At 36.7% G+C, this 20,847-nt stretch overlaps 2 protein-coding genes and 1 pseudogene across 3 annotated transcripts in view; 2 read left to right on the top strand and 1 right to left on the bottom strand.

Annotated features, from left to right (window-relative positions):
- Nucleotides 1-216: 216 nt before the first annotated feature.
- On the top strand, nt 217-13,237 carry baiap2l2b (BAR/IMD domain containing adaptor protein 2 like 2b; the record flags this gene model as incomplete). The annotated part of the gene is made up of 14 exons (XM_079412947.1): nt 217-270; nt 694-769; nt 1,660-1,746; nt 3,080-3,141; nt 3,247-3,318; nt 3,391-3,480; nt 7,797-7,928; nt 8,048-8,152; nt 9,391-9,472; nt 9,586-9,793; nt 9,879-9,941; nt 10,007-10,409; nt 12,787-12,833; nt 13,145-13,237. The coding sequence occupies 14 exons, from the start codon at nt 217-219 to the stop codon at nt 13,218-13,220; spliced, it is 1,557 nt and encodes a 518-aa protein (XP_079269073.1). The 3' UTR covers nt 13,221-13,237.
- Nucleotides 13,238-14,178: 941 nt separating this feature from the next.
- pvalb7 (parvalbumin 7) lies at nt 14,179-20,770 on the bottom strand. The gene is made up of 5 exons (XM_079412705.1): nt 20,426-20,770; nt 17,522-17,590; nt 15,693-15,825; nt 14,738-14,847; nt 14,179-14,599 (listed from the first exon to the last, which is right to left on the bottom strand). Exons 2-5 carry the CDS (start codon nt 17,580-17,582, stop codon nt 14,574-14,576), a joined length of 330 nt encoding a protein of 109 aa, XP_079268831.1. The 5' UTR covers nt 17,583-17,590; nt 20,426-20,770; the 3' UTR covers nt 14,179-14,573.
- Nucleotides 20,400-20,847, top strand: part of LOC306867312 (neutrophil cytosol factor 4-like) — a 28,942-nt pseudogene continuing 28,494 nt past the window's right edge. Inside the window, exon 1 of the transcript in view lies at nt 20,400-20,472. The product of the transcript in view is annotated as a neutrophil cytosol factor 4-like (transcript). The remainder of the gene's footprint in view (nt 20,473-20,847) is intronic.

A 20,847-nucleotide genomic window follows, 5' to 3' on the forward strand; every position in this document is an offset into this window, starting at 1 on the left:
ACCCTATAATAGGCATTAACAGAGACCTGAAAAAACCCATTATAGACATAAAGAGAGTGTGTCGGCACACAGACTTAACTACACCGTGAAAACTTTCACTATCACAGGTACGTAAAGCAGTCTCTTCATTGTTTTCATAATGTTCTCTGAAGTTGATTTTATGTGATAATTGTTGGTTTGTGTAGCATTAAGTGTGTACTTTCCGACAGAAACAGGATGTCTGGTGCGAACAGCGACCTTCTACATAGATCAACTTTGAGTGTTTATAATGTGAGTCTTCTGATACTCTCATTTAAGCTGAGAACGGTCATTAATTATTAACGTTATTACAAGACTCTCAGGAATACTGGATTCTGATTGGTCGCTCGTGTGAAAAAATAGTTTTTTAATATAAAAAACACTAAACTGTATTATTGATTGTTGTCCCATGCAATTGATTTCAAACATATCTGTGCTGGTTTTACATCTTTTGTATCATTCTGCAGTCTCTTTGGACTTAGTCAAATAGATTTGAGTCAATTGTAATTTTTCAGACAGCCAATCATTATTTCAAAATAAACCCCTTTATTTGTTATCTTGAACAGTTGCCGTTTATTTTGAGATCATTAGCTAACTACATTTATCACTAACTTGTATTTCCGATGCCCCAGCATTGATATTGACAGTATGATAGTGTTGTTTTGGGTTATTCAGAACCTCATGGATCAGTTTAATCCTGGCTTGCAAAAGCTGGTTACTTTAGGAAACAGCTACAACAAGGCTTTTCAAGGTGAGCATAAAGTTTGTGTTTGTTTTCAATCACAAAGACTGCTAAAAGTGTATAGAACTTTTTTTTAATTAAATCGAAGTTTTGTTTTATTTTTGTTTTATTGTTGTTTTTTTTTTGCTTAAAATAATTTTTTAGTTTTTGTATTAAACATTGAAGTTTTGTTTAATTTTGTTCTTTTGTGTAGTTAAAATGTGTTTGTTTTATGTTACTTTTTCATTTTCTTTTTTTTGTTTTTTTTGTTTTTGTTTTGGTTTCTTTATTTTATATTTTTGTTCTTCGTTGTTTTTTATTTTTATTATAATAATTTTTTTGGTTTGTATTAAATGTATTGATGTTTTTCATTTAGTTTTTCATTTTGTTTTGTTAAAATGTAATTGCTTTTATGTTGCTTTTTTGTTTAACATTTTGTTCTTAGTTTTTTGTTAGATTTTATTTGTTTTTGTTAAATTTGTGTTTTTGTTTGTTAAAAATGTTGTTTATTTTTTTGTTTTGGTCTTCATTATCTTTTTTGTTTTGCTATAAATTGTTTTGTCTAAGTTGTTTTGTTTAGTTTTTCTTTTTGTTAAAAGTGTTTGTGTGTTTTACTATTATTTTCATTTGTTTGTTTTTAACTTCAAAAGACGTAATAAATGCCAACCCTGCTGGAAAAAAAAGCCTTGCTTAAGCCAGCCTATTATGGTCATCTGGTCTCCCAGCGTGGATTGCCATATTCTGGTCTGTTTTGATGGTAGTCAGATTAAAGACCAACTAAACACCAGCTTGGAAAACCAGCAAACCACCCAAGGCTGGATTTAGCTGCTATTATCATGAGTAAATGTTGAAAAATGCCTAAATGTATGATGTTTGTGTGTGTGTGTGTGTGTGTGTGTGTGTGTGTGTGTGTGTCAAAGCTTTGGCTCTGACAAGCGAGGCCTACTTCAGCGCTCTTGCTAAGATGGGCGAGCAAGCTCTCAACACATTATCATCCAGATCACTTGGTAAGACTCAAAATGTGTGTGTTTTTGCATCTCTAAACCAATGCCAGTTGGGCAGATTGTGCAGCAAATGTCCACCGAGTTTTTAGCTGTACTTTCTGGCTGTATCAGAGCTTGTTGGTACTTCAGACAATAGATGTTTCAGCAAACGGTGTCCAGTGGCAGATGCTTCCTCTCCTCTGTCATAAAACACAAGATTTGGCTCAGTGAAACCCTCGGCTCACTGCCCATGTAATGAGTTTCCGTTCCAGTCATACGCTCAGAGCGCCGTGGCAGTGATGAACGGCAGAACAAAAGTTTTAGAGGCTTAAAGATGGAACAGCATGAATTAAACAAGGGTCTTTATCTCTTTAAAATTACTACAGGCATATAAACCAGCATGTGATGGGAAGAGACGTGTGTATGTGTGTGTGCGTGCGTGCGTGTGTTAGAGATCAGGTTTCCATGTGAGCATTGAGACATAAATTATTGATGCATGGTCTCATTCTTTCACCCCTTTAAATTTGTTGATTCACCTCAGCATATTACACTCATCATTATGATGCACATATAATAATGTTAATAAAAGACTAAAAAGTACCATGTTTTTTGGACACGCTACAAGACGAATGTTGGGACTTTTCTTTTTAAAACTTCCAGAATTAATATAATTAGGTATAATTAATTATAGATATTTTTAATTATAATAAGTCCTAACTATAATTGACAAATATTCATAATTATAAGAATTAGTTAATTAATTTACAAGAATCATTACCAGTTCAATTGAATCACTGTAATATTTAATATATTTCTTTAATAAAGTAATTTAACAAAGTTATAACTTCTGTCATCATTTTCTCACCCCCATGTCGTTCCAAACCTGAATGAGTGTCTTTATTCTGAGGAACACAAAAGAAGATATTTTTGAGAATTTGCTTATTTTTGTCCATACATTGTCAATGGGGAACAAAAATGGACCCCATTGATATTAATTGTACGGACAAAAACAATTAAAACATTCTTCAAAATATCTTATTTTGTGTTTCACAGCAGAAAGAAAGTCTTACAGGTTTAGAACAACATGATGGTGAGCAAGTGATGACAGATTTTAAATTGTTGGTGAACTATCACTTTAATGCTAGATGATCAACAAATTCAGTTGCTTATTTCTGGTCTCTTAGCTTGTTATGGTTCGACTGCATTAATTGACACAACCGAATGAACAATCACAAAAGCCGGTGATCGATCCCCATGATATTAACACAGTTTACAAAAACCCACTCTTCCATTTCTGTACTTATTAAATATGTATTCATGATCAATTATTAAATTAATGTATTTGTTGGTCTCCCAGGTGACGTGTTGATTCAGATATCAGAGACCCAGCGGAAGCTGACGGCTGAAGTGGAGGGTGTGGTAAGTAAATAGTGTTTCTGGTAAGTAAATAGTGTTTTTTTTTTTTCTCAAGTATTTCTGTTAGGTTAGATTCAAAAACTGGATTCATTGCTGTTCTTGATTTAGTTCCGCTGGTTCCATGTGGAGGTTCTGCAGGCCATGGACAAGAACGTGAAGCTAGATGAGGAATACATCGAAGTGAGTCTGGAACCATGTGTTATAGACCTGGATATATGAGTATGAGCTGATATATTGCGTGTTTATGTGTAGGGCAGCCGTAGAGTGTATGAATTAGAGGTGAGAAATCAGGCTGCAGCACTGGAGCGACAGCTGAGACGTGGTGCATTCAGAGACTCACTGGTAAGTTTATGTACAGTATTCATATGTGCATGCATATCTGTGGGCCTCGAAAACCAAGACTTTCAAAAACGCTGCATACCCTGTTTTAGTTTGAAAACTTTGGGGTTGCGTTTCAGTGTAAACGGACCAAAACAGAGACTTTTGAAAATGATGGCGTGGACATTGAGATTTTGAAGGAAAATAGAGTGCATCTATCCAACATAAAATGTATTACACACGGCTCCGGGGGTTTTTATTAAAGGCCTACGTCCTACGTCATCCGCTGGAACGCTACTCTCTCGTGAGCAGAGATATTGTCTTTTAAAAATCAGGAAGTTTAATGCCTACAAAAACGACTCAAATGGGACTACAACGAGATACTTCCCGGGTTTTATACGTAACAAACCCATAAATTTACATCAACCCTCCCTCCGGAACATGCAAAAAAGGGGGCAAGGCCATGTTCTGCGGCTTTGTCGAAGAGGAAGATGTATAGTGGAGAGCTGTAGCCATGCCGTCGAAAGTGTGTTATTTTCACCCAGCTATCAGGTCTTCTGTGTTCGGGCTTCCTACGGACGCTGTAGTTCGTCAACAATGGTTAAAATTTATGTTTGATTATGTTCCTGACAATTACAATCGTAACTTAGCTCTCTGTGCTGCGCATTTTACGGAAGACAGCTTCCAGAATCTACACGAGTTCAATGCCGGATTCAACCAGAAACTATTACTAAAACATGGAGCAGTTCCAACTTTAAAACCAGAGGCAGCAGTTGTTGGGCCACAACCTGTAAGTAAGATTTAATCATTTTAAATGTATTTGCATGTATAATTTCAGACGTAATGTTTTAGTTTTATCAAGGACGTAAACAAATGCCAACGCTGGCTTTAGTAGCCACTTAGTTATGCTATTTCGTGTGTCTATGACCCGAATTTGTTTGGACCCGAATTTGTAATTATGTACTAATTTTGTAAATGTATTTTCCATGTATACTTTATGACGAAATTTTTCATGTAATTACTCAGTCATGTATTCAGTTATATTAAATGTTTAATCAGGAGAAAACCATATCTCAAAAGCTAACAAACAGCAGTAGCATTTTCCAGTAACAGCGTGTGAGAGAATAATAATAAAAAAAATATGTACCATTCAAAAACGTTTTGTAAGAGCCGTGTTTGCGGAGGTTCTGCTTGACTCTCTTCATTACTGCTTTCTGGGTCTGATTCTGGCTCAAACTGATACGGCAATATTGACACCATTATTTACATTTGACCGGAGCACATGCAAATTGTGTCAAAGCAGCTTTACATCGGCTTGATATAAAGCTGGGTGGCTTTATATCAGCTTTACAGTATTTAGACGAGGAAATAGTTTGTCGAAATAGTGTCATTCTCCTCTGGCCAGACAAAATCAGCAGTTTAAATCTAGGCTAAAGCAGAATCAGATTGTGCAAAGGACTCATCTGGTTCCTGTGGTCTTGTCCCGATGGCCGTCTTGGAGACAGGGTCTTCACTGGGGATCAGTCTCTGGGGCTCATCTAGGTGTCCTGGCTGTAGAGGTCATCTCTAGGTGCTGATCCATCATCTGATCTGGATACAGTCTGGATCTGGGTGGCTACGGTTACCTCGGAATAAGAAAGAAACAGACTAATATTAGCATAGATGCCATTCTTCTAACAATGTAACAAGTACATCAGGTGTTTTGGGAAGTGTTCCCGGTTCCGGTTGACATAATTAATGCAGCCTAACAATCCTTTAACGGATTTGAATTATAGAAATAGTGTATTATGTGTAAGCCAGGTTAAAGAGATGGGTCTTTAATCTAGATTTAAACTGACAGTGTGTCTGCTTCCCGAACAGTGTTAGGTAGATTGTTCCAGAGTTTTGGCGCTAAATAAGAAAACGATCTCCTGCCCGCAGTTGATTTTGATATTCTAGGTATTATCAAATGGCCAGAGTTTTGAGATCGCAGCGGATGTGAAGGACTATAATGCGATATAATATATAAGAGCTCACTCAAATACTGATGTGCCAAACCATTCAGGGCTTTATAGGTAATTAGCAAGATCTTAAAATGTACACAATGTTTAGTAGGGAGTCAGTGCAGTGTTGACAGAACCGGGCTAATGTGGTCATACTTCCTGGTTCTAGTAAGAACTCTAGCTGCTGCATTTTGAACCAGCTGGAGTTTGTTTATTAAACGTGCAGAACAACCACCCAATAAAGCATTACAATAATCTAGCCTCGAGGTCATGAACGCATGAATTAATGTTTCTGCATTTGACATTGAGAGCATAGGTCGTAATTTAGATATATTTTTAAGATGGAAAAATGCAGTTTTACAAATGCTAGAAACATGTTTTTCGAAGGAAAGATTGCTATCAAAAAGTACGCCTAGGTTCCTAACTGATGACGAAGAATTTACAGAGCAGCCATCAAGTATTAGACAGTGATCTAGGTTATTATATGCAAAAGTTTTTGGTCCAATAATTAACATCTCTGTTTTTTCAGAATTTAGCAGTAAGAAATTGCTTGTCATCCAGTTTTTGATATCAACTATACATTGCGTTAGTTTTGCAAATTGTTAAGTTTCATCAGGTCGCGAAGAAATATAGAGCTGGGTATCATCAGCATAACAGTGAAAGCTAACACCATGTTTTCTAATGATATCTCCCAAGGGTAAAATGTAAAGCATGAAAAGTAAGGGGCCAAGTACTGAGCCTTGAGGTACTCCATACTGCACTTGTGATTGGTATGATACCTCTTCATTTACTGCCACAAATTGATGGTGGTCAGATAAGTACGATTTGAACCATGCCAGTGCACTTCCTCTAATGCCAACATAATTTTCTAGTCTATTTAAAAGAAAGTTGTGGTCGATAGTGTCAAACATGGCCTAAGATCCAGTAGCACTAATAAAGAGATACAACCACGATCAGATGATAAAAGCAGGTTGTTTGTAACTCTAATGAGAGCAGTCTCAGTACTATGATATGGTCTAAAACCTGACTGGAAATCCTCACATATATCGTTTTTCTCTAACAAGCAACAAAGTTGTGATGATACTACCTTTTCTAATATCTTTGACAGAAAAGGGAGATTCGAGATCAGTCTGTAATTAATTAATTCTTTGGGGTCAAGTTGTGTTTTTTTTAATGGGAAGCTTAATAACAGCCAGTTTGAAGGTTTTTGGGACATATCCTAATGACAATGATGAGTTAATAACATTCAGAAGAGGATCTATTACTTCTGGAAGCACCTCTTTTTGGAGCTTAGATGGAACAGGGTCTAAAATACAGATTGTTGGTTTAGATGATCTAAAAAGTTTATACAATTCTTCATTTCCAATAGATGAGAATGAGTGGAATTGTTCCTCGTGGGATCTATAGTGCACTGTATGATGCGATACTGTGGCTGACAGCTGCATGCTTACAATTTTATCTCTAATAGTTTCGATCTTGGAAGTAAAGTAGTTCATAAAGTCATTACTACTGTGCTGCTGGGTAATGTCTGCACTTTAATGCTCGTCTTTAAAAGTAAAAGTCTTGTATCAGAAAAACAAAAAAAATATTATTTTTTTGTTGTTGTTTCTTTGACTGCACATTCTGACATGAAGCACTGTGGCGCTACGGGCATCTCGAGTTCGAATCCCGCCTCGAGGACTTTTCCCGATCCACCCCCTATCTCTTCCACTTAACTTCCTGCCTCATCTACACTGTCCTATAACAATAAAGGCAAATGACCTTAAAAATAAATCTTAAAAAATAAATAAAATAACAGTCTGATGTTAGCATGTTTGCCAAGCTAACAACCAATATTCTAACAAACTCTAAGGCTGATTATACACAGGATGAGATACTGGGCCCACGACCGATCTAAGGTATCCAGATAGAAATTTGTTACCCATTCTCAATGGTAAAGTGCCCAAGCAACACTGCTCAAAAAAGTTGCCTGGCAAAATTGCTCAGGAAGTTGCCCTGTGTATCGTCATCCTAAGAAACTCAGTTTAGTCCAATAGCCATTTATTGCTAAGATAACAGCTCATTACTCTAACAAACTCAGCTCAATACAATTACGTTCTAGTCTCATTACATCGTTTAATGGAAATGCCTTCATTTCACAATGTTTTTTTTTTAATCAACATTTATAAAATAACACAAATGGAAATGCAGTGACAAATGACAATTTGAGGCAACAAGCAAAAAGTACCTTTGGCATTATGACAATTGAGTTCAACGTTTTACGCAATGTGGCAACTGCCACTGTGAGTGACGACAGTGAAGCTCACTATGTTTTGGAACAGAGCCTGTGTCTCAGTGCATGTGTTTGTGTGTATGCAGGAGGGCAGTGAGTACATGCAGTACCTGAGGCAGAGCCAGCATGAAATTCTCAAAGAGGAAGAAAGGAGATATCGTTTCCTTGCTGAAAAACATTGTGGACTTACACAGTCACTACTATACCTTATCAACAAGGTACAGCTGCTTTCCACTGGAGTTCATTAGCAGTGTGCACTCAGTCATATAGATCTTCTTTCCAGTTCCACCCAAACCTTAACTGCCCACTGCACAACCATCTTTCTGTGTGTTGACAGACAGGAGTATCTCTCCAGCAGAGAGCAGATGGTTGGAAAGAAAAAGTCAGTGAGAGCAGAAGTTCCAGACCTCGAACGCCCACTCCATCAGATCAAGAAGCTCAGGTGACACTGGAATGATGAGAATGAAGAGTAACTGCTCATCTATCCATATTCCTCCACTTTTCCGTGCTGTTTTAGGCTAACTGCGGAGCCCAGACATTTCCACAATCACATCATGGAACAGATGGGTAGCTTTGTGTGGTGTACAAGGTCCAAAATTAACTTTTTATCACATCTGTCAATTGTGGGTGAATTTACAAGCCATGAAATAGTTTTTTGCATCATTTAAAGTCGTGAAATGTCACTTGCAATACACAGCTAGTTTTTAGTGGAGGTGGAGCGCTTTTTTTTTTTTTTTACATATTATTAGGAGATTACAAGGAGGACATTTTGTTAATTTAAAATAATGGAAATCGATGAATGCTCACAACAAGACTTGTGTTAAGAAAGTAGATAAAAAAACAGTAAAAAATCCCAGTTCCCAGCCAATAAAAATGACTTTTCATTGACATTTTTATACTCATATTTAGTTTTTTGAGTGTTGTTTGTAAGGCCTGTTAAAATTAAGATTTAACAAAGAACAATCTCTAACAATCTCAGTTTATTCTAATAGAGTCTGATGTTAGCATGTTGCTAAGATTACATAATATTTCAAACTTTTAATAATATCAGCTGATTTGAATAGTCTGTCATTAGCATGTTGCTAAGCTTACGTCTCAGTTCATCAACAAACTAGCAATGTCAACGGATTCTAAAGGAGTCTTACATTAGCACGTCGGTAAGCTAAAATCTCAGTACTTTATCAGTCTCAACTTATTTTGAAAGTCTGTCATTAGCATGTTGCTAAGCTAGCATCTCAATACATCAACAAACTAACAATCTCAACTGATTCTAAAGGAGTCTTAAATTAGCATGTTGCTAAACTAATGTATCAGTACTTAAACTAACATTCTCAGCTGATTCTGAAAGTCTGACATTAACGTGTTGCTAAACTAACATCTCAATATGTTAACAATCTCAACTCATTTTAATAGAGTCTGAAGTTAACGTGCTGTTAAGCTAACATGATACTTAATACTCTAATAATATCAGCTGATTATAATAGTCTGTCATTAACACTTTGCAATCTCAACACCTCAACAATCTCTAATAATTTAACCTGATTTTAAAAGTGTGATGAGGGTCCCATAGTCTTTACATTTACTCTGCAAAATCAATTTTTAGTCATACTTTACTCTTTCGTGTTGTGTTTAGAAGCTTGGTAACCCTAAGATTTAGGTCTGCCTTGATGTTTCTTGCAGTTGAAGAGCTCTCTGGGCTCTCTGCTGCAGACTGGAGACCGAGAAATGGACCGTGAGCCGCTGGGCAGAGTGCCCTCTAGAGGTCTGGAGACTCAAGTCCTACCTTTGACTCTATAAAAGTTCACAACTAAGTCGATGTGTAATTTACCCTAATGTTCTGTTAAGATTGACTTCTCTGTTTAAACCTCTTCACAGCCCCGTCTCCTCTCCCAAGTCGTTCTCGCTCCAGCTCTGTAGGCGAATCTTTGGGTCTAGGTGGCGGCCACTCAATGAGGGCCATTGTGTCCCATCCTGCTTCATCCAATCCAGTCCTGCTGCCATTTTCTCGTGGTGACATCCTGACTGTGCTCATACCAGAACCACGCAACGGTTGGCTGTATGGACGCCATGACTCGAGCCTCCGGTGAGAGTGTCTCTACTGTCAGTACCATGGCTAAATGTGTGGTTACACTTACCATTGCTTTACCATTGTTTTTTGTTTCGTTTAGTCAAGGCTGGTTTCCTGCTGCCTATGTGGCATCCACTGAAGACTTTCTACCTTTGGGCTCAAGGTAAGTATGAGTTGTAACTACTTAAAAATTTATCAAGTTTGATGCTAACGTCTTGTTGTTTTTAGTAGCACGTCACACCGAAGCCACAGCATGAACAACCTCCTGGAGCCAACCAGCCAATCAGAATATTCAGATACCCAGGGCTACAGGGAAATCCCGTCCCCAGTGGTATCTATGCGTCGCGCGTCGGCTGATTTTCGTCCAATCTCGCCCCTCCCTGAAAAAAAGGCGGAGTCTAACAACGAGGTCAAGACCAGTCAAAAAACCTACCATGAGATTCCGCCCCCAGCCACACCGCTACGCCGTGGATCAGCTGATATTCGACTGATATCTCCCCTCCCGGACAGGAGGGCGGAGTCTCATTTTGAGATCAAAGTAGAGCACAAAAATTATAATGAACTCTCGCCTCCAGCTCCGCCCCTACTAAACTCTCCTTTGCCTGAGCGAAAGACCGAATCAAGCTCTGAGGTAAGTGTTGAATCTACGCTGTAGTTAGCTAAATTTGTATGAGATTTCTTTCATTATAAGCTCAATGTCAGCAAAATTTTAAATTAATGATGATTTAAAACGTGTTTAAAACTAGCTACTTTGCTGGGTTGATTTTATATTAGATAATGTTTTATCTAATATGACAAAAACATTGGAACTGCTTTTTAACAAGGCATCAGACACCAAACTATGGAAGCCAGTTTCCACCACTGAATAAAAAGAAAAAAATTGAATTGTGACTTTTTATCTCAAAATTCCAGGGCTCTGAACCGGTTCAAGGAACGAAAACAAAAACTAGAAACGAACAAAATTTTGACTGGAACAGAACCGGAAATAGAAATGAAATCAAATTTTATATTTGATATTTAATATTCCATTTAATATTTGAACTTTGCTGTCAACCAATCAGGAATTCAAGTAGTACAGACTATGCAAATGTGATGCTGACGCATCCAGCGAGTGAAATGCCGGAACTCCAATAGGGTCTGGCAGCAAAATCTGACAGGGTAGCACAAATCGCCAGAACACCGGCGTTAGAGTTTATCCGACGACAGTGTAAGATGGATTCAACAGATCTTACGCACATGCGGCATTTCCGTGAACGGAGAAAACACAATAAAACTATAGGCTTACATAAAAAGGAATATATATGCCTATACACTAAATATATTTCACGCAAATCATTGACAGATTAACAAAACAAAAGAAAAAAAATATATGCTGAGTTAGGCCTGCGGTTCATTGTGACGCATTCCAGCGTTCTCGGAAAGGAAAACAAGATGGCAGAAAGTAGTTTTGTTTATTTTGCAAAGGCTTTACAGTTTTATTTGTTTTGCAATAGCTTGACAGTTTTGAATGATGTCTTGCATCTGTATAACCAACCAGTGTTGGTATGGCCATATCGCGCTGGCGCCTCGCGCACAAAGACACATATTTTTGCGACATTGCAGCCAGTTCATTATCAAAATAAAATAAAATACAGTTAAAGAAACGTGTAAAAAGTTACAGTGCTCCGTTGTCCGATCTGTTGTGTTCAGCGTGACCACCGCCTCACTGCTGTTATTGCCGATGTGAAGGATTATGTTTTACGTCGATGAAAGTAAAAGCCAATAAATAATATTTTAGTATACGTCGAGAATATGGAAACATTTGGATTCGTGCCGAATGAGAGAGGTAGGCATCAGTTTCACCTTTATTTTGGAATGACGTTTTATCCTTAAGTTTAGAGGATTTGTTGTGGAGAGAAACTAATAACTGTGTTTATAATGTTTGTAAACATTTTTGATTTACCGGTATTTTAGCCTACATCATTTCTGAATAAGAGCCTAATAAAATGCGACGCGGCTTAGTCTTTGTTTTGTTTTTTTCCTCAAAACGCAATTTCAAGTAGCGTTTTTTTTTTTACAATTTGCAGCAAACTAACCTTTAAAAAATATATTTTAATGTTTTAAAGCATTAATAGATTTTTTTTCTTTTGTTTAGTAGCCTACATTTAGAAATGTAAAAATTTAGAAAAGATGAAGCTGTATTGGCTGTGACTAAACGCAGCGGGTTAAGATACCATCTCTTTCTGTATTTGGCAACACTGTACTTTATTATTATTATTATAGGCAAAGAAAATTAAAAAGATAACGGTATTAACCATTATTTTTTCTACTCAAACCGGTTTCGGAACGGTAATAATACAGAGGAACGCAGGAACGGAAACGTTAAAATATCGGTTCTGCTCGGAGTGAACCGATTGACTTTTTTTCTCGTTTTCAAGCCCTGCACAATTCTGACAATTTTTTTTTCGCAATTGCGAGTTTGCATCTTGCAATTGCGATTTTCTCAGAATTTTGTGATATAAACTTGCATTTATGACTCGGAATTGTCAGAATTGTAAAATATGCACTTGCAATTGTGAGAAAAAAGTTCGTTTTTATATCCCGCAGTTCTGACTGTATTTCTCGCAATTGCAAGTTTATATCCCACAGTTCTGATTATATAGCTCAAGGAAAAAGTATTTTTTGTGAAAAAAAGTCTTTGAGGAAAAAAAATAATTTTGAGTGTATATTACGCAATACTGAGAAAAAAAAAGTCTGAATTGTGAGATGTGAACTCGCAATTGCGAGAATTTTTTTTTGCAATGAAATGTCGCAATTACATTGTTTTATTTTTTATTCAGTGGCACGAACGGACTTCCATACCAAACTGAAATGTTTATATGGAATATGTTGATTCGGAAAGTAATTTGGTGATTCGTTCAGATTCAGGTTCTTGTTGAGGCTTCATCTTGGTTGAGGTTATTAATGAAGTATTAGATGTATTTTATGTGAATGTGAGTGTTATCATAAAACCTGTTCAATGTTCGCAGAGGCCAACTACTCATGGACAACCACCAGAGCACCCACTTTTTCCCAGGTATTACACACCTGGAGTCTTTGATTTTCCATTTTCGACAGAAAACTAGATCATTATTGAAATTAGTTTTTATGACAATGCAAATTTTTAATAAATAAGTAAATAAACACACTATATATATAGTTCTTCAATGGAATATGTATGTTTAAAAATGTCACGGTAGTATTTCAATAAAATACTGATTTAAATCAAATATTGCTTTGTTATTGGAATAAAATTACAGTAATGACTGTTTATTGATTGATTGCAGTACAATCATTAGAATTTGGGGGCAGCTGCACTTAATTGTCTGTTTTCTACCTGTTTTCTAGAGGCTCAAATCCTTTTGCCACTGTGAAGCTCCGTCCCACAGTCACCAACGACAGATCAGCACCACGAATCCACTGACACTAACTACTGCAAAAAACACACTGACTGCTTCAGAGTCTACTAAATGTCAAACTCAGTTTGTCAACTTTAATATTAGAATGAAAACTTGATTTAAATGCACCTTTTAAACTAAAGTAGTATTTAATTCTATGTCCAGCTGTATAATGTCACGCCCTCAGTGCACTATTTACATTTTCTTTCAGATGAATTTAGTGAAAGCATTTGAAGAGGTTATATCATGAGAAATTAAATGAGACATACTATAAAAACATCCTCCAAAAAGGCCAAAAGTTACAGAACAGCTTTATGATATCAGATTGGTGTCAACCCATGAGTTTATACATTTACACATCAACACTTAAAAAAGGTAGAGGGTTAAAGGAGTCATAAAAACAAAACTGACTTGTGTTGTTTTATTGTGTTAAGTCTGATTACTATATTTGTTTCTATATATTTGTGTCTGAATTTTGTGTATTTGGTAGATGTAATATGTATATGTTTTTGTGAGCATTTTTTAATAGGTTTAGCACAAATGTTACAAAAGGTTTTTGTGTTCAAGTGTTTAAGCAAAATTATTTATTTATTACAAAGGAACAAGTCATGTGTGTGATTGTGCTTGACAAGGTGAGCATTATTATTATTATTATTGTTTTTTTTTAGGGCTGTCAATTTCATGCCTTAATTTCCTGTGACTAATTGAAAAGAAAAATATACACAAAAAAATGCAATTAATCATAAAGTTTCACTTGTGCATAAATTCCCTAAAGCCATTGGTGTACTCATTTGTGATTTATTGTATGAATTATTTGCCATTTTATGTAATCAATTTAATTGTAAGCCCCAGTTGGAAAAGTTTGCACCAACTTTAGCAAATAATAGCTTTTTAATTGTTATTATCATTACTTTTTTAATACTACAAGAATTACCATTCTGCACTAGATGAGTCAATGAAATAAATGAAAACTGAAGTCATTTTTCTCAACACATGGCTTTATTTTATCTCTCTTAAATATTTTTTCTCATTTCGTCTCATCCTTCTCTTGTATTCGTCTTGTTCAGTGGCTCTCTCACAAGAGAGGAGCGAAAAAGGGAAGGGATGACAGATGGAGCGAGATAAGAAGAAAAGAGCATTTTGAGGCATAAACAGAGAAACGTGCCAAAATAAACAAAAAAGAAAAGATGGGAGGTTAAAGCAGTACAGGAATCTTATCAGAGTTTGCTTATAAAAAAAGAAAAGGTAAATAAATAAATGTGGTAAAGGAGGCGGTTCTGCTCCTGGCTCGTGGCAGGATGTGTAGAGACGTACACTATGATTGGCTGTAGGTATTCACAGGAGAATAGTGGTGTAAAGGGTTGCCAAATATTGACGATTTACTCGTGAACCAAAGCTTCAAATTCTGAAAGAAAATTGCAGGTGATTGTGGATTAAATTATATTTTTTGTCATTTAAGACATTTATTTTTAGAACAAACATGGGGCACATTGTGTTATAATTTAAAGAGGTACTGCTCCTTTAAGAGAACTAGATTTCTCACCATCTATGCCAATTTTACCATCTCCATCCTTGTCGGCAGCAGCAAGGAATGCTTTGGTCTCCTTATCGGTGAGATCTCTGCCATCTGCAGAAAAGCCCTTCAGCACAAACCTGTCAAAAAAGAAGGGATAAACCTCAATCTGGCAACAAATATGATAATATAATTCAAAAACCGTTCTAGTGTGCGAGTTAAACATTGATCCCCACAAAAAAAAAAAAAAATCGACTTTGTTGGAGTTTAAAGTGATAGTTCACCTAAAAAACAAGATTCTGTAATCATTGACGCACCTACAAGTTGTTCTAAACCTGTATGAGTTTCTGTTGGTAACCAAACAGTTGAGTGTAGGTAGCCATTTACTTCCATAGTATGGCGGAAAAATACTTTGGAAGTCAATGGCTACCATCAGCTGTTTGTTAACATTTTTGAAAGTATCTTCTTTTGGGTTCAATAGAAGAAAGAGGCTTACACAAGTTTGCAACAACTTGTGGGTGAGTCAATAATGATAATTGTTTCGTTTTAACTTAAGTAACTTAACTAATTTACTTAATTAGATACCAATTACCATTAAAAACCACATTCTGGGATTTTGTATTACAAAATAGGTCTCCCCTGATGGCTCTCTACGGAAGTCTTGTCTTTTTCTCAATCTGGCAACCCCGTGCTTCCCTGGTGTTGGCCAATGATGGACAGTCACGTACTGATAATGAATAATAGTGGGAAAGGATGCTGCCAGAGGAGATATATAGAGCCAATCAATGTAAACGGGAATAGCTCACGGTTGGTCTTTGTCCTTGAGGGCCAACAGGAGACCGTTATAAAGGCAGAATTAGACACCAGCTCTGAAGACGGGCCAAATGACATGAGAATAAAACTAATTTATGGTGTTTCGCAATTTTATTCAGAGAGAGTTGGCACGAATGTAAAACCATGCAGCCACTTGTAAAGCGTCTCTCACTTTAGCTCCTCCTCCTCGATGAAGCCACTGGCATCCACATCCAGAGCGTTGAAGACCAACTTCACGTTTTCAGCAGACAGAGCCTTCAGTCCCACCACGTCAAAGAACTTCTTGTGGTCGAAGCTGTCCGCAGCTGTTTATGAGAAAGACCGTTCAGATGACATTGCACTGCCCACCACAGAAAACAATAGCGACTCGTCCCTCAGTTCGTAAAGCGATCCAAATTAGGCATGTATGGCACAGTAAGATTGGGGTTGAAAAATACACAGTTTGGAAAGCATAGCGTAAAAATGTAAATACCGTAGCATCTCATGACAATATTATGCATGCAAAGTCGATAAACATTAACGTCAGCATTATACCATAAAGATAGTTGAGGCATATTTTAATTGTTACATTAGTAAACTGCAACCACAGGAATTACATCACATAACCGCCTAAAAAAATAGTCCCACTAAAAAAAGTACAAATTAGACTTTACAGCTCAAATAACAAACATTTTTTTGTGCGTGTACAATATTTAACATCAGTACTTTAATATGAGCTTCACATTTCTACTTGAAACCTCCCAGAATGCCTTGACCCATAGACTTGGATCGTAAGTGTAAGTTTATACATTAATTTTTGTGTCTTTAAAATCTGAGGGACTGATATCATTTTCTGTGATAATTGACTGCATGTTCTGTACCATTCTTGGAACATGAATATTCCTAATACCGTGTAATAATTATAATTAAAATGATTAGAATACATAATGTCATATAATTATGGTAACTTTACAATAAGGTCCTATTAGTTAAAAGTTAATACATTAACTAACAATGGGCAACACATTTATTAAAATATTTATTCAGCTTTGTTAACATCGGTTAACAGGCAGCTTTGACATTTAATGTCTTAGTAAAGTTTGAAAATAACATTATAATCAATACATATTTTAGAAGTATACATTGTCATTTCATGTAAAAGCATAGTTCACCCAATGAAATGAAAATAGTCTACATCATTTCTTCATCACGAGTTTCTTTGTACTGCTGAGCGTAAAAGAATATATTTTGAAGAATGATGGTAACCAAACAGTTGTCGGTAACCACTTACTTCCATAGTATGGAAAAAAGTATGCATATTCAATGGTTCACCAGAGAGTGACGTTCTGGCGGATGATGTAGGATTAGCGTAAACTCTGGTGAGAATATGCTAGTCTTGCGAGAACCAAGTTTTGTTTACAGCAAAGGAAAACCACTCTCATTTCGGCTTATATCGAAATCCTCCATATTTTTCTTTACAAATCCTTATCCTGTATTTCTAATTCGTGACTGGTGTTTTGCTCTCTCCTCAGCGCTTCTGTTTTTGTCACCTCACACCGGAGCTTATGCTACGCTAACGTCCTACGTCATCCGCTGGAACGCCACTCTCTCATGAGCGTGCATACGACAGATAGCGGAAGCTAGAAACTGTGTTTTATAAAGTTTTAAATATGGATATTTGTCTTACACAAATGCATCTGTTCGCTTCAGAAGGCCTTTATTAACCCTCCGGATCCATGTGGAGCACTTTTTATGATGAATGGACGCACTTTTTTGGGCTTCAAAATCACGGCACCCCATTCACTGCCATTATAAAGCATGGAAGAGCCAGGATATTTTTTTTTTTTTTTTATATAAAACTCAGATTGTATTTGTCTGAAAGAAGAAAGTAATATACACCTAGGATGGATTGAGAGTGAGTAACTCGTGGGGTAGATTTCATTTTTGAGTGAACTATTCCTTTAACTAATGTTAACAAATGAAACTTGAAAGTGTTAGCGGTTATTATTTAAGCAAACTCACCTTTGAACTGATCAAGGGCTTTCTTGATGTCGTCTTCTTTCAAAAGGTTTTTCATGGCCATCTTGACAGCTAGAAGAGCCAGAGAAAGAGAGAAGAATATTAGGTGTGTGTGTGTGTGTGTGTGTGCATGTTTATGTGGTTTATGAGGACACAAATTTGTATTTTGAAAATCTAAAAATGCACAAAGTCTCCTGTGAGGGCTAAGTTTAGGTGTAGGGTTGGTGTAGGGCAATAGCACACACAGTTTGTTCAGTATAAAAACCATTACGCCTATGGAGAGTCCCCATAAACCACAAAAACCAACATGTGTGTGTGTGTGTGTGAGAGTGAATCAGCACTACAGGATTTCCCAGCAGGCTTTGAGCAGCATAGGGATCCAGACTGAAAAACAGTAATTTAGTCTTTTTTTTTCATTTGCAGTTAAATGCCAGGAAAACTATTATCTAATTCATTACATTCTGTTTTGCAATACATGCATGTGATATACATAACACAATACACTTATGCAATAGTAGACTTGGAAGTGGGTTGAGTTTATTTTTATTGCTAGGGATTTTACAGTCATCTCTCTTATCCAGTGCTAATTTTATTGTGTTGTCTTGTTTATCTGTTTATATTAGTCATGCCTTTCACCTCTGAGATGGCTAGCCTTTTCTTTAACTAAAAGTTTTACAACTACATGCAGGTTTTGTATTACTATACAGACTTTTTACCTGTTGTCTGTATAACAGATTTTTGTTGTTCTCAAAAACCTGAAGCATTTCAATCAAGTACACAAACACAAATCTTCTAGCAGTGATTTCAGGCTCGGTTTCATGTGTTAGTGCATTTTGATACACTAAAGCTCAATTTATAATGCCACGCAGGTGCGTGTTGCATTTGCCACTAGTGTCCACAAAGGGCGCTATAGTATAGCATAAACCGTTTTCTTCTATGGTGTTAATGCATTTCATTGAATGAGTTTGTGTTCTGGCTGTTTGATTATTCAAACTTTAAATTGAAAACGAATTAAAGAAACTGATTTTTACAAAATGATTTAGATTTTTGTTTAAAATTTAAGTATCGATACAGCAAATTTAGTCAACAAATCTTGATTCTCAAGTTAATTTAATTCTCCTGTTAATATCCAAATGGCAAAGGTACTGATGTTAAACCAAATCCTCCTGCTGTATCAGCTTACTATTAGATCCATTAGTGTCCAAGCTCAGGCAACTGCTGTAATGAACACTAACCAACAATGAGCTCCGCTGCCAAGAGAACAGATTCGATTGCTCTCATCTCAGCCTCTCATGATTGCAAGAGTTCCTATCGCCCGTAAATAACTTTACAGCATTCATACGTTGCAAAGGTGGCATGCGCAAGGCATGACAGCTGTGTATGTGTTTGTATATTTGTCTATTTAAGTTGAGGTATGTTTCATCCAAGTGTATTGGGTTGGGCAGAGAGGCCTTCGGAGAAGAATGTGTTTGCCCTCTTGAGAAACTCTATCCTTCTGTAGTTTAGACTATATATGTGGGGGGGGGGAGTGAGATCACAGATTATAAAGTGAAGTGACATTTGAGGTGTCTCCGTTGTGACGCTAAGAGAGATCTGATTGCTTAACCTCATCTATCACTTCACAACTGCTGCAGCCAATGAGAGACCGGCATTCAAAACCAGATGTTGAACCAGTCTTTACACTTCTAAGGTGTCAACTTTACAAGTAAATTACAAAAACCTTATCCTAAAACTGTCATGCTGAGTCCCCAAGAAATAACCGAATACTAAAAGAAACCATTAGCTAGCCAGTTCTAGTACAACAAACGTAAAAATATATGGCATGACAGATGAGATGGTGTTTTCTTAACGATTCTTCCTTGCGCAGTAGGTGTTTACGAGCTCTATTCAACTATTTATGCAGCTGCCACAGTAACTTCGCCAAAGAAAACTACAAATAAATATAAATCACGCAGGGAGTTCTAACGCACAATGGCTGTCAAAATATTGTTTCACTATTTGGATTTTGGCCTTACTGACAAACAATGTTCCAAGCTCAATTTACAGAGTAAAATTAAATATAACTGATGCACCATTCGGGGGCACACCAATGGAACAATCTGGAGAAGGTCAGTTTTTTGAGGAACCTGCAAAACCCACAAGTTCCTGCAAGAATGGTCAATTGAATATATGTAGTGAAGTACTTAAAGAACACCATTAGGATATTTGTGGAACCTTCAAAAGGGTCTAGAGGTTCTCTAGAAGGTTCAGATCTGAGGATAGTCCAAATAGTCCCTGAAGTATATTTTTATTTTTTACAGTGGCTGGTTTTGCGCTCTTTAAAGTAAAGGATCTTTATTGACATCTATGGTTCCATGAAGAACTTTTAGCATCCACGGAACCATTCCATTGCACCAAAGGATCTTTATGGAAACAAAGTTTCTTGTGGGTTTTTAAAATGTTATTCACACTAGGAAAATGGTTCTATTAATAACGGTTTACAGAACTTTTCTTTGAGGAACCAAAAATGGAACAACTTCAGAATCCTACTTTTGGAACCTATATTTTAAAGAGTGCGGTTATACTGTAAGCCAGATTATGCAAACAACCCATTTTAAAGAAAAAAATGCTTCTTGACAGGAATGAGAACAGAGATTTTTGCTGAAGAGTTTTCTCTAAAACTTTACAAAAGTTCTCAAACGTGCATAGATGTTCCAAGATATCAGTTTCCAATCAAAACTCAGAGATCTCGATAATGAACGCAAAGATTTCTCATCAGATTCTTTCAAGACCAAATTATCCAAGTTATGCAATCCACATTATCATTTTAAACCTCTTTACTCTCACTTCATGTTAGCAGTTGTTTCATTTATGTCCATTTTTTAGGAAATTCTCAGAGGAAATGATATGCCTAAACTCTAACCTTACCTGTGTGAAGGGAAAGCTGGAGGAGAGACTTGGAGAGAGAGCCAGAGGTGAGAGATGGTGATCCACCAGGCGTCTTATATACTCTGGCTTACCCTATGTCTATTTCAGGATAGACTGGGTCATAACGCAACACGCAGGAGAAGGAAGGATTGTGTGTGTGTGTGTGTGTGTGTGATCACTTTCTTGGTGGCATTAGCGAATCAAATGCTACTATTAATAATCAAGTCCCATTTGACTTCTTGTGTCCTCACAGTAAATCTCTGTCTGCTTCTCTGTCTTCAGCTTCTAAAGCTCCATTACAAACCCTAGTGAACTGCCTTGCTGTCCACTGCCTACAACCTGACTGAAATGGAAATCGGTGACTGATTTGAAATGCTTCTACTAGACAGCAACTGAGCACACCACAGAAGGCGCAACCCACA

This window comes from Barbus barbus (genome assembly GCF_936440315.1).
Source record: "Barbus barbus genome assembly, chromosome: 49".
NCBI lineage: Eukaryota > Metazoa > Chordata > Actinopteri > Cypriniformes > Cyprinidae > Barbus > Barbus barbus.